Consider the following 14,412-nt stretch of genomic DNA (forward strand, 5'->3'; position numbering starts at 1 on the left):
ACAAAAAACTTACAAACTGTCAGGCAAACAATGCAAGTCTAACGTAAGCAACAGTGAATTCGTCAATATTTTACAGCTCTGAAAACATTGACCATTTCAAAATTATTTTCAGTTTTTCAAAATTGTCTATTTATAAGTATGCATTTAGGTAAATTTATAATGTTTGATTCATTCGGTAAGCTACTAACAATATTTTTCCCAAATTCCAAATAAAAGTTTAATTTCTTTTGCATTTATTAATAATAAATAAAATAATATTATAAATAAACTAAAAACAGGATAAACTGGTAAAAAAAATTAAATAACTTTTTACGTTCGTGTATCTTCCAAATTACAATATTTAAGTGGCAAATACATAAACAAACGTTACTTGGCCCAAACTTAACTTCCAGTAGACCTCCGCAAAGAATCAAAAACTTTCGAGTAGTTTTTTATTTAATCCAATTAATATACAATAAAATATTAATATTAATGAATAGTAATAGTAATGAATAGTAATAGTAATAGAAATTAAATATATATTTTTTTATAACCAAACACAGACCGGAAGTTAATTTCGGGCCAGGCGGTAAACAAAGAAAATGAATGGAATTATCCTATTTTTTATTCACAGCTTTCCAGTATCTTTGCATGCTCTCAGTCATTCACATTGAGGTATAGAATAGAATGAACACAAAACATGTCGAAATGCTGATTCAAGACGAACTTGGAGTGGTTTCGTAATTTTTTCAGAAGCTGTATGTGTAATTCTAAACACTTGACTACGTGCTGCGGATTTTTAAACATCAGCCGAGTCCAGAAAGCAGAGATTGTTCAGCATCTTTTAAAGAATGAAGGAATAAAGGCTGCTCTATTACGATTCTATTTGTATGGATGAGCAGTTTTTCATTACAGCTTGAAAGCGGTTTAATAAAGCCATTATGTGTTGATGTTAAACTGTAATTGAGATAATTATAATTGGTTAAAAGCATGCTGAAATGAAACCATAATGAACCACTTCTAAAGAGATACCTTTATAATAAACCGAAGAGTATTGTAAGTATTTCATGATTTAGAGGACATGCTTTTGGGGCTTCGTGCTATCAGCAATAATCAACATGCTACAGAATGCACAACAGACAATTAACACTGTAAGTGTTTGTGTCTCAGTACTCACTTTAATTAGCACAAAGACGAGCACAGGGACGAAGTCATCGGCTCCAGGTACAGCGTCCTCATTGGCCAGACTGAGCAGGTTCATAATGGTGGAGCACATGCGCAGGATGCACTGCACTTTATCTCGAGGGGTCTTGTAAGCGTTGATGGTCCTGATCTCAGCCTGCGCTGAGGGCCATGGTGCTTCCTTTAGATAAACCTGCACATACATACACAGGATATATAAACAAATAGATAAAAAATAAAATGATATATGTAAAATAGATTAGACATATAGATGGAGGTATATCATCTGAGGCAGGCGTCATTTATTGTATAATAATTGTAAAAAATAAACAATTTGTTGAACGAGTCGTGTAACTTAGTTTAGCCTAGTAACGCTACTACTGGTAACCCTAAATATAATCGACTAGACACACTTAACATGCTAACATTTGTATTGTATATGAAATGAAATAGTGACCTCTGGGATCTGCAGGGCCTTGTGATTGGCTGTCACTACTTTAGTCAGACGTTGAATGTGCTCGTGAAAAAGCCTTGAAAAGAAAAGACGTTACGTTAACACAAGATATTTAAGAAGGCTAACGCCGTGTCCCAAGCAAGAAGACAAATCACAAATCAGAATGCAATGTTAATTGGAATTTCAGACCAATGCTTATAGAGCCTGCTTAGAACACAACGTAAGAATACAAATGAAGAAGGATTTCTGAGGTTCCTCACTCGTCTCGCATTATGTCCCCGTCTTGATTGGGGGAGAAAGCCAGTTTGAAGATGCGGTTCATGACGCTGCGTTCGATGGCCATCTGGGCGTCCTGGAGCTGCTCTTCGCTGGCGTACTGCCAGATGGCATCGTGGGCCATGGCTCCGTACAGGTACCGCAGGAAATCCTCCACCGATGCAGTCTTATCGTCAGAGGCTGTACAGCCCTGAAACGCTGCAGAAACAGAGATTTGGTCTCAGATGAGACAAACATCTTTCACTGCGAAGTTACACGCTAGATCTTTCAAAGCGATCAACTCAAAACTAGACCCAAAAATAACCATTTCTCACTGAAAATAATGCCCGTTTATAAATATTTAATGTGTGAGCTCAATGTTCTTTTTATTTAATTTGTATGTGCAGAACTGTACATTTCTACAGATTTGAATAACTTTACGTTTTAAAGTAAAAAACCTTCATCAATTCTGAAGGAAAGCCAAGCATTAGCGCAGATCAATACGAACAACAGACATCCATACGGCAAGCAGAGACCTTTAAAGAAGTCGAGCATCTTTGACTCCATGTGTTCCAGCAGCAGTCGGACGCAGACGGTGGTGAAGTAACGGTTGGCCACTTCTTTATCTCTCAGTACCCTCTGCAGGAGCCTCTCCAGATGAGCCTGAGACGTCTGCAGTCCCTGTCGGCACCGCGTAAGATAGGCGATGTACGGGGCCCGCTTCCTGCCGCACAAACCCATCGAACTCTCATTATGGAGTCATGCCCAAAAATATGTCGGCACTAGCTTTTATTAAAAAGTGATTCATGGATGTGTGTGAGAGGAGAGAGCACAGGAGAAACACAATGAGACCGAAAGAGTTAGCGAGAGAGAGTAATGTACCTGTAGTCCTCTGCCATGGCAGTGAGCAGTTTTCTGCAGGTGCGGGGGTCGAGGTGGCTGACGCAGCGCGTAGTCTCCTGGATCTGAGCCATCTGGTTCTTATCCTGCAGGTTAATGGCCTCCGCCAGCTGCACCTTCAGAAAGCACACGATCTCGTTGTCTGAGGAAGGAAAGGAGACAGGGGCCAGACATTAATGCGCTGGGTTTGGAACCTCGGAACCTGCATAACTGCTGCTTTTATCCCTTGTGAACAGAGCTACAAAAACCTACCTTTAACAGAGTTTCTATAACATGTTAAGGATACATTAGGACTGAAGTATCATTTTCGTTGACAAGCTTTTTAAATAATAATCATTTATAAAATATCAGGGATAAAGGACCTTCAGGATCAGTGTGGTCCGGGAGGCCGTTGCGCGTCGTTGCATGGGGAATGATGGGAAAAACAACCGAATCTGCTGCGCACAGGGCCATCCGGAGCTTCTTCTTAATATCACTGGGGAGATGAAAGATACAGCAGGTTAAGTACCACATTGGAGATTTGTCTCTAATATGTGCAATTCCAGCGTTATGGATGTGACATTTTTTGTCAAAACTTGAAATACAAACTGTGGGAGAATGTGTCTATTATATTGAATCATTAGTTTATATTTTAATAAACCATTAATGATAGAGTCCTAGCATCAGAAAAATATCAGTCTAAAGAGAGAAAAATGAATGCGTTATGGATGTGACCATTCTTCGCAGGATTTCTGTGAATTAAAATGTGCAAACCAGAAGCAATTATAGCCAAAAATGAAGAAGAGATGGCTCTTCACAGAACATAAAATAAATATTTCATTTTCATGTGGCTATTTACGAGAAATATGGACCGTTATGGATGTAACAATTCTGTTATAGATGTGACAATTAATTTCCCAGATACTGGAAAAACTATGCTTCAACATAACAAAATATGACTTTAGAAACTTGAAAGAGACTTCAGATGGGAATTTTAACCACCAAATATTGACATCTGACCTATCAGTATGGTGAAAATCTTTGCTTACAACTTTTTTTCATCTAAAAGGGAAATTCTGCTGAACACAAAGGAAGAAATTCGGAAGAATGTCATTAACCACACAGATCTCATCCTCCATTGACAGCCAGTATGTATTTTCCCTACAGTGCAGTAAATCGGGGTAGTTTGATCACTGACATTCTTCCAAATATCTTCCTTTGTGTTCATTAGAACGGAGACATGTATACAGGTTTGTAATAACTGGGTGACTAAATGATGACAGAATTGTAATTTTTGGGTGAACTGTCCCTTTAGGATTGACATTTGCATGGAATTGCCTGTGTGGTTTTGGCTCAACAGATATTCATATGAATGTTTTATCAAAAAACAGAGCGTATAAAGTCATGTAAAATACCTGAATGAGAAAGTCTTATCATGAGGTGGCGCCGTCTGACTGGCAGAGTCTGGTAGATCATCTGCAGAGATGTTCTGCAGAGCTTCGTCTTTTGGCGAGTCATGTTCGCTGTCTCCCTCTCTAGAAGACTCTGTAAAAACACAGCAAACTGTTGTTTAACCTTTAGATCTACAAATGAGAAATTGCTTTAAGAAATATAACAGCATATATCATATGTCAAACCTTGTCCACCATAAGGACCTGCAACAGCTCCATCACTGTGGGCGGGCCGTTTCTCCATGTACTTGATGTACTTGTCCATTATCGCCTCTGCTGACTGGGTCTTGGAGCTCTGCCTGAGCATCGAGGGCTCATCTGACAATCCTGATGCGTGTATACAAACAGATGTACACAAACACATGCAGTCAACATACAACCTCTACACTGTGATGCTTGCCACATCGTTGAATGTGTACATGGACAAACAAGTGAAATAAAAGAGATGAAGGACCTTGTGGGATCCTCTCTGCTCCAGTTTCGTCCTTTTCCGGCTTGTCCCGCTTTCGGAGTCCACTTATTGGCACTGTGGAACACAACACAAGCCGTTTAAACTCACAAACAGGCAAGTCGCTGCAGTTACATTTCTGGGAGAACCCAAAGCACAAAACATCACATCTCCTCCAGCCCATTCATGTCCACTGTGTCGAATGGACCAACATGCTGTGGATGTTTTTGCTTCACTTATATGAATTCATAAACTGTTGCTAAATGTTCAGTAATGGGGCACTATGACAGGGAACATGTCACTACTATGGGGCAAGCACACAGATGTAGGTGCTCTGTGTTTCAAAATGTGTATGAGAAGATTTGTTTGTGTGAATTTATACTATACGTACAAATACACAGACGATTCTTTATACAGTAATATTGAAATATGCATCTTTTAAAAAACAGCCAAAAAATAATTCTGCCTTCATATAGTCATCTAAATGTTCTCGCAAACCCGTTTTACTTAACTAATATTATTAACTTTTCTAACTGACATGGATTTTTTTTATCAAAATCAACAGTACATCCTTTTCCAAGAAAGTGAAAACTTCAAACCGGTTTAAAACAACAGGAGGATGATTATATGACAGAATTAACTATTCTCCAAAGTGCATATCCCACCAAACTTATACGGATCAACCACTGCAAAAATAAACTTTGGAATCAAAATGGCTGCATGAATGAGGAAATGAAGTTCGACTGCGGTATGTCACGGCTCCGGTCGTCACAAATGGGGCGAGGAGGAGTCTACGGGACCCAACATGTACTCGGGCTGCTAGTGTAGGGTGGGAGAGATTTTGAAGAGTGTGTTACCTGGAAGTTCACCCTCTGCTGTCCAATAGAGCACTGTGTGAGGGACACAGACAGCAACAAACACGGTTGGGCTTTACAAACACAACCTTTTTGCCCAAGCCATGCTAACCGTAACCCATTATCACATCACCTACACTGGTTTTGTTTTTAAGAGATTACAATAATAACAGGAACCCAATTTTGGGGATACAATATAAATGTTTTATCGCTGATATTTATGCTAATATGGGATAGTTATACAAAAATTTTAACAGCCAACACTTGCATTGGTTACAATAAAAGTGTATGCGGGCCATTGCTTTTCTGTAACCGACATTTTTCAAAATATCTTCTTTGGTCTTACTGACATCATACAGATTTAAAATGACAAGAGAGCGCATAATGATGACAGAATTTTTTATTTTATAGGTGAACTACTCCTTAAACTGACATTTTTTAGATTTAAGCTTTAGTGTTTCACCATTTGGTTTGCCGTCATGTTTCTGACTAGCCATGACTAAAAAGATCCGCTGGATGAAAGCATGTATGCCAGATAAATGAGGCAGAGAGAGAGAGAGATGCTTCTCACCTTTAGGAATTGCAGGAACGAAACGTTTCTTCCACCAGGGTCTGTTCCTGTCAGACTTCTCATCATCGCTGTCCTTCCTGTCCTCGGGCTGAACAAAAAAAATAAACAGTCGAGCACCCCAAAATATTTGCTTGACTAATGTCATAAGTTCAAAAAGAAGTCAAAGTCACTTGATCTTTTATAGGGATAGACCCAAAAATGAGAAATCTTGAATAATTTATTCACCCTCAATTCATTCCACACCTGTACGACTTTAATTCTTCTGCAGAACACAAAAGAAGATATCTTAAAGAATGTTGGTAACCAAACAACATTGCCCCCCCATTCACGTCCATTATATGGTCACAAAACCACAAAGACATTTCTTATTTTGTGTTCCACAGAGGAAAGAGTCATATACTGGTTTTGAATAACATGAAGGTGACAGAATTCTGTGCAACCAGTTAAAACCATGAAATGCAGTCCTCACCTCTCCTTTAAGAGAGTCTTTGCTCGGAGAGGAAGTGGGTCCTGTGGAGAATGCCCCAGCGGGGTCTTTTTCCTCCATCATGGTCCTGCGGTTCAGTCCGGGGTCGCTGTTGGGTCTGCGGCCAGCGGACACTACATCTGTGCTGCGGCTCCTCACCAGCCGTTCGGGGTACGAGTGCCTCTGCTTGGGGTGCTCCAGATCACCCTGCGCCAGGTGGGGGGCAAACAGAGGCGGACGGGGCTCCTGGTTGCTGGTGATGCTGGCCTCTGGAATGGGCGGGTCAGGGGGAGGGTGCGGGGGGCGGGCGTAGTGTACCTTGGGCCGCACAATGGTTCCGGTGGAAGATCCTGTAAAGACACAGGACCAAAGTTTAGCCTTTGCGCTTTTAAGACACAATGTTGATAAATGCACCTTTGAATGCTGAAAACCCTTTTGATTTCTTTCCCACCATAACCTCCAGTTTTTAGAAAACAACCTAGACGCTAGGGTCGTGACATGGCTTGTTCAATGGGCATTCATAAAAACTTAAATTCTACGCACACAGGCATAGCCAGCGGGCGTGTGTGTGTGGGAGAGAGAGCTTGAGATAGCTGTCAGAGTGAGACAGACCTCAGGTGAAAGTAGGCCACCTGTTCCAAGGGTACAGCATCTCTGCCGAGCGCCTTCCAATGCCAGCCCCGTGTCACCGGCTCAGTGGGGACAGGCCACCGAGCCAAAACGCCTGCGGTGAGGTCTAGCAACCTGTCATCCCCTCACCTTGCCCCACACACACACATTCCCACACTTGCACAATGTCTTTCGAATACATTTAAACAACTCCATAGGCATCCCATAGAAAATATGCAAGCTTGGATGGACATAGCAAGATTTTCCCTTTAACGCAAATTTTTATATTTCTTGCTAGTAATTGGACAATAAAATGGCCAAATGACAATAAAAAGACATTTGGCATTATTTCTCAACAACACACACACTGTTCTGTGTACTCTGATCATTAAGCACATCAATAGTGCTCCTTTCTTGCTTCTACATGTGTAAGTACTGCATCCCACCGCAATGCAAGCTGGGAAGTGACATTACCTTCTCCAGAGGAGAGGGGATCAAACATAGCCAGCAGTGAATCTGCTTGAGAGGCTGCGCAGGACAGACTGTGAGCTCCTGGAGAGATGAAAGAAGAAGAACAGAGATGTTAGTCTAATACCATAGAGTCCAAGAAACACTTTCAATAGGAGTGTTAACCTGACGCCCCGTCGGGCGGTATTCATACGGTTTGGAAATCTGCTTTGAAATCTCAAACAGGTTTGAAATCTGTTGTCTAAACGTGTCTTACAGGTATGCTTATTTGGGATTTCCTATAGCTGACAACGGCTCTCCTGTTTTTGCCAAGCGGATGATATCCTTAGGACAACATAATGTTGACACTGGGACAACATTTAACAGATTTCAGAAATAAGTTAACAGTTTATTTTAAGTTTAATGCTTCTAGACCATTGTTTTTCATTTATCGTTTCCCTCTGATTTTAGGGGTAAGTAATGGTTAGGGTAGGGGATTGGTGTGGGTTTAGGTTTTATTTATAAAAATGTTGACAACATATGTTGTCCCGAGGACAACCACTTGGCAAAATCTGGTCGAGCAGCGGACTACAGGTAGTTGCTGACTAGACTGTATTTTAAAGTAACACGAAGCATTACATATTGCCTATTATGTCAAAAAAACAAAAGGTTTAAAAATATATTTAGTTATACAACTTTTTAAACATCGGAGGTGGGACGCGTCATTTAAAAAAATAACCATTTCTAATTTAGAATCCATTGAGCTGTTGGGTATGATTTCGCATTAATGTCCCCGTGAACCGGAAGTTGCGATCGTTTTTAATTCCGTATTTTGAAGCATTTTTGAGTGAAATGGAAAATCGAATAGGAAAATAGTGGGCGTGGCTTGCCACTAGATGGCGTTTGTGCATTTTCAGATTTAAACTTAGATAATGAGGGCATATGAATTATAAAAAGACAATAAGCCACTCTAATAAGGTATTTACAGTAAACGCTGCAATATTTCGTAAAATTTTTGGAATTGTAATTTTTACTTTCACTGGTACTTTAAAGCTCAGTTTGATGTCACTCGACCTCGCCGTGCATAAGGATGAGTATGTAAAGTAACCTGCAATTTTAGCTTTTTAATAGAGATGGCAATATAAAAGTAAAAGTTACAAATTGCAGATTAAAGCATAATTTACACGGCACAGCGTGAACGTGCACCATCAGTCGCTCAAATGCGAGTGAGAATATTGTACCCTGAGCAGAGTCTTCTCCATCTGGACTGGTCACGGAATCTTTGCCTCCGAAGTCTGAGCTGCACTCCGAGCGCAGATCTTCAATCTTATTGGGAATGTCCTCCGACGTGGCACTGATGCCTGCAGAAACAACATGCAACACATCAGCAAAACCTCCAACAATAAATCAAAGACGAAAATGTATTACCTTTAGAGAGAAACGTTATCATGAAATACTACTCCAGAAACAAAAGAACAAATTACCAACCCAAACTTTGTTCTGCTGTCTTTGCAAAACAAGCCTCGCTCTACTTTTCTCATAACTTGAGATTTGACCGTGCATATATCTTTTACATCTACAGAAACGTTAAGGTATATGCAAGAGGCTGTAAGGTGTTGTGATGGAGTGGCGGCCATGTTGAACGGCCCATCTCATTTCAAGCCCCTCGTGGAAAGCGGGAAACCACGCCGACGCTCCCTCGAGTGCTCTGAGAGGGCGGAGGAATCCTCTAGGGAGGTCAGAGTAGGTGAACGAGAGATGAAAATGGCGGGAATGAACGGAGGAGGAAAAGAAAGACAATCCATCTGTTGAAGTCCACGGGGAAAACTCCCCACAAGGAGTCGGTCGCGAGTTTGCTGTTTGTGTTACCTGCCAATTCGTCTTCATCACCGTGTCAGGATGGAAGAGTCACCAAATAAAGAACTCAGCGAGGCAGAGAACAACACTTAAGTCTGAGGTGTGACTGGAATGTTCGAACTTCTGTATTGTTGATCGCTGCAAGTTCTTGTTTGGTCCGATCAGTTACTTGAAAGCGACAAAAATTACAATCATGGCGCTCATTTGGATTCGAATCCAGCATGTGTCATTTTGCAAGCATTATTTGACTCTATGCTGACCGAATGGCAAAAAAAAGTGTGTGTGTGTGTGTACGTGCGTGTGTGTACCTGAAACCACACTGAGCCCCGGGGTGCTGGGTCGGGAGCTGACCTCTCTGACCTCTGTGTCGTCTGAAGTGCTCCCAACACCCGAGCAGCTCTCCAACTCCTGCAGGCGCTCCTCCTGCTTCAGATCTGCAGCTTCTGCAACACAGATCCATTAACCGCACATCCTCACACACACACACACACACACAAAGACACCCATGGCATCTCTACGGAAGACTCATTTATGTGCTCATTTGTAATAATGCAGGTCTGAATTGGTCTTCTGAGTCTACTTTCTGCTGCCTAGAAGTAAAACAAAGCCCAGCAATGCAAAAAACAAATCACTCATTCTTTTATTCTGGAGAAGAGGCAAGCAGATAAGACCACACACAGACCACATTTCTATCATACTTCTATGTATTATCTGTTAAATTCCCCACATCAATTTAGATTTGAGCGTTTACTAAAAGGAACAAACGTTATGCATTTACATAAAGTGGAATGTACCTATACATACACATTTATACATAATATACGTAACCCTGTCTGTGAAAACCAGCTAAAGCCTTTGTAAACTGACTTCTACATTAAATCGTTTTACATTATGTACACATACTTTGAAAATGTAATCTTGATATATTTAACATTGACTGTGAAAGGCCACATCAAAAATCAAAGCCGACTTTTGATATTTTTCTGTGTAAAGTAATAAAATATTGTGTCAATATTCAAAGTATCTTCAATTTTTTTGTGTGTATATTTTATTGTGTTAGTCAGCTGTGTTAGTTATTATTATTCATCTAAACAACTCAAACTGCCTTTTGATTAATAATATTTTCAATGCACGATAAATATGTTATCTGTTTTTGCAAAAATCTTCAAATACAGTCCATATAAAGATCAAATAAATCAAATGTATTATATACAAGTCAATTACACAATTAGAAAACAAAACTATATATCCAAATAAGTGGCATTATATTATATAATATTTATTCTTATGATTTATTAGCTTTTTATTAGATTTTATTGAACCCAGAAGCAAAAAAAATGTGAATAGAACTTGAGCCATAAACACACATGCACAAATAAAAATACTCTTTCATTTATAATTAAAATGAAAAAGATAAAAAATATTTTGAAACCGGTTTGTTTGTTTGTTTTGAATGTTTGTTATCTAATGCAGTACAATGTTTCTAAATTTGGCTTAAATGTTCTAAATTTTTGGGGTCCACTGTGTGGTTGAGGAACGAGATGTATGGGACGAGAGTATAAGGTCTTTTCTTGCAAAAAATCTTCTTTTGTGAGAACACAGAACAAAGACATTGATACAGGTTTGGAACAACTTGAGAGCGAGTGAACTCTAACAATATTCACTTTTGGGGTTCACATGGAAACACATGAAAAAGTTTTTATTCAGTATGAAACATTAACATTTTTGCACAGCTTCTTACCGGAGTCACTCGGCAGGACCTCCACGCTCCAAGCCTCGCTCGTCGTTTCCGAGATGGTGGAACCGTACGGGTCTAGTAGAACCGGCAAGCAAAGCATGCTTCCCAACACGTGCTCCGCCGCGGCCCCTGTGGAGAGCGCACAAGTGAAAACACATTGGTGTGAGGGGGCCGTCTCTGATCTAAAGCAGCAGGTAGGCGGATTGCATCAGGAATGGCAAAAGGTTAATCGCAGCCCCCTCCTCCCGATCACGGACGCGTTATAAGCTGTATCATCGGGGTTGCGACATTGAGGTGCGGATTGAGCCGAGCATCACTCATAACCTCATTATTCTCTCAACCGGCGTCCCACACAGCGCCTCCTCTCTCCCAAACACTCCCAACAGGAGCTGCCGCCTAACAAGCAAAAAGAATGGAGATGGAGAGCGGAAAGGGGCGGGGGTGAGACGACAGCTAGACCAGCGGGGGGGTGTTTGCACGTGCGTGGGGGCGTTTGATGGCCGGGTGGAAGCAGAGATCATGAGCGCTCCCTATGACGCCCGCGGAACCTCTCGGCGGGTCACGTCTACCTATGTACGTGCACAAGGGCAGGTTTGGTGGGCTTGCAGGAGAGCTTTCCCCCGCTGGCCCTGTTTACAGTGAGTGAGGCAGGGGCTCTGGGCCGCCCGTCTTTCAGGTGCATGATTAAATGAGTGGCACCCGCAGTAGTGAAACAATTAGAATTTCTGCCTCATTATCATGGTAATCTTATCAGTGGGATAATGAGGTATTAATGGATATTTAATGTGTATCTCATAACCCGATCCCTCGGAGAAAACACATAAGGAAATCGCTGTAAATTCACTTAATGATGGAAAAGTCCCCCAACGCCATATTCCGAGGAATGAAAAATGGAGGATGCAAATGAGAAGGAACCAAGGTCAATAAGACTGCGGGGACTGTGTGAATGTCAGAGAGACGGAGGGAGAGTGAGAAACAGAGAGAGGACGTAGAAGACGAGGGAAGAGAGCGAAAAGATGGTGGGGAGGTAAGAAGGAGATTAAAAGACGGATGAGAGAGAAATGGCATGTGATGGACTGAAGAGAGAAGCCGTCTGAGGTTGTTGAAGTACAGCTCTATATAAAGCTTCACATACAGAATTTGAGTTGATATAGACTGACCCAGGATGGAGGGAATTAAATGGGCACGAATTTATTTAACAGACACTGGAGGGTATAAGAAACACATGACCTTACAGAATTATATACATGGACAATTTGTCTCTAATGATAAATTGCGATAATTTGATTTCATTTCATAATAGATGGAACGTTTTTTGTTCCCAGACCATCTAATGTCTTCCAAAACCCTCAAGAAAACATGGCAGAAAGGTCTATTGTGACATTTGCAAAACTATATAGGAACACATATGTACTGTCATCTTAATTTATATATTTAGGGGTCTTCAATAGAGGGGGTTCTGCAGAAGATGCACCCTTTACTGCTTTATTCGTTTAATTTTGATAGTTAAATATCAGCGTAGTCCTTCCGAAACCTCAGATGTCCAAATTCGCTGTTTTTCCAGAAGATAGAAAAACACTGAGAACATATTATTTGATATTTTTTAATTATTGATATTTGCAAAACAGAGCGAAAAACATAATGGGTGACTTATTTATGAAAATAAATAAAAATCACAAAATATGGAAATAAGAGGTTTCAGAAGGACAGGAGCGATATGCATAATTAAAACACAATATTCAATTAACTGAATCAAAGCACAATGCCCAGTTCACCTAACAAGTGACAAAGCGACATGATCCCATATATTTCAATTGAAATCTACTGTCTTCCGGTGACACGAGCATTAGAAACAGTTGGCTACAGGATGGGGCGTGTCTAGCGGTGCAAAAAGGTGGAGAATTGTTTAACTTTATGCAAATGAGAAGCAACAGCCAATAGGAGAGATGGCAGCTAAGGTGATTCTTCTCCTCTCAGCTCATGCAGTGAGCGTCACCAGTAGAGGGAACGCCCACTAGAGGCCTTACTGCAAACCCCTGGTGACTTGCAGTGACAAAGTCGCTTGTAATGTGAATGAGGGGTCAGTCAAGAAGATAAAGTTCTGTACATAACATTCACTTTAAATCAGGGCTGTAAAACGATTCACCACGATATTTCACATCCAGTATAAAAGTTTGTGTTTACATTATATGACTGTGCATATTCATTTAGTTTTTATAAACACATACACATGCATGCATATATTTAAGAAAAATATATACAAATTAATAAACATTTAGATATAATTTCAATTATTGGTAAATATAAATAAATAATGCATCAACTATTTCCTTATTATAAATACACATGTATGTGTATGTTTTTGTGTCTATCAATACAAAATATATTCACAGTACATAGACATTATGTAAACACAAACTTGTATTCTGAATGTGATTATCAGTTTGTCAGCCCTTCCTTAAATGTATTAAGTAACATTCAAATTCTAAGGAATATTGTACATAAATAGTGGTTATTTTAATAGCTCTGCAATGCATGCATCATAAAGCGTATAAATATATAAAGATGGTACGATAGACACGGTGTATCTTTCCAGAGGTCCTGGAATGACAAGTGCAACTTTTTAGTTAAACTTAAAGTTGACCTCCAAATTGAAAGAATACTTTATGTGCGAAAAAAAAACAAAAATAACAACTTTAATCGATATAATTTGAAACCGAATTCGGATGTGTCGAAGTGCTCTCGTGAACGTGCATCATAGACTGACAAGACAGAGGAGAATATATCGATTTAAGTCTTCAAGTTTTTCGCACATAAGTAACTTTTAACAAATTGAGCCACTATGAGCGGATGGACCAATTTTACGATGTCTTTAGTACTTATCTGGACCTTGACAACAACTATAACAATGATGTCTATGAGGAGGCCTGGAAATCTGTCGGATGTCACCTAAAATATCTTTATTTGTGTTCCAAAGGTCTTTAAAAATGTTGAATGTAAAATAACACAATTTTGATTTTGAGGTGAATATTTCCTTTAACCACAAGGTGGCAGTAATAAGTTTACTGGGAAGTACACAAACTGAACATTATCTATCTGTAAAATGCATTCAACAGTTACATCTAACACAAAATATTAGGATAGCAAATTCAATTTTACTTTTGAAATGTTGAAACTGTAAAAATACAGATGGAGACAACAACACTAATTGTGGTGAACAAC

The 14,412-nt window shown here is 40.0% G+C and overlaps 1 protein-coding gene across 4 annotated transcripts in view; it reads right to left on the reverse strand.

The window, feature by feature from the left end:
- Positions 1 to 14,412, reverse strand: part of gapvd1 (GTPase activating protein and VPS9 domains 1) — a 36,496-nt gene that overhangs the window by 1,015 nt on the left and 21,069 nt on the right. For 3 of the 4 annotated variants that reach the window (XM_056772714.1, XM_056772713.1, XM_056772711.1), the window contains 15 exons: positions 11,194 to 11,319; positions 9,761 to 9,895; positions 8,837 to 8,956; positions 7,623 to 7,700; positions 6,543 to 6,889; positions 6,074 to 6,161; positions 4,655 to 4,726; positions 4,387 to 4,527; positions 4,165 to 4,294; positions 3,133 to 3,245; positions 2,753 to 2,912; positions 2,407 to 2,594; positions 1,876 to 2,089; positions 1,619 to 1,691; positions 1,157 to 1,354 (listed from right to left, as the gene is read on the reverse strand). In XM_056772714.1, coding sequence (XP_056628692.1) covers positions 1,157 to 1,354; positions 1,619 to 1,691; positions 1,876 to 2,089; positions 2,407 to 2,594; positions 2,753 to 2,912; positions 3,133 to 3,245; positions 4,165 to 4,294; positions 4,387 to 4,527; positions 4,655 to 4,726; positions 6,074 to 6,161; positions 6,543 to 6,889; positions 7,623 to 7,700; positions 8,837 to 8,956; positions 9,761 to 9,895; positions 11,194 to 11,319 — 2,183 coding nt within the window. The remainder of the gene's footprint in view (positions 1 to 1,156; positions 1,355 to 1,618; positions 1,692 to 1,875; positions 2,090 to 2,406; positions 2,595 to 2,752; positions 2,913 to 3,132; positions 3,246 to 4,164; positions 4,295 to 4,386; positions 4,528 to 4,654; positions 4,727 to 6,073; positions 6,162 to 6,542; positions 6,890 to 7,622; positions 7,701 to 8,836; positions 8,957 to 9,760; positions 9,896 to 11,193; positions 11,320 to 14,412) is intronic. The other variant, XM_056772712.1, reaches the window with a different exon arrangement.

The sequence above is a fragment of the Triplophysa dalaica genome, chromosome 18, assembly GCF_015846415.1.
Source record: "Triplophysa dalaica isolate WHDGS20190420 chromosome 18, ASM1584641v1, whole genome shotgun sequence".
NCBI lineage: Eukaryota > Metazoa > Chordata > Actinopteri > Cypriniformes > Nemacheilidae > Triplophysa > Triplophysa dalaica.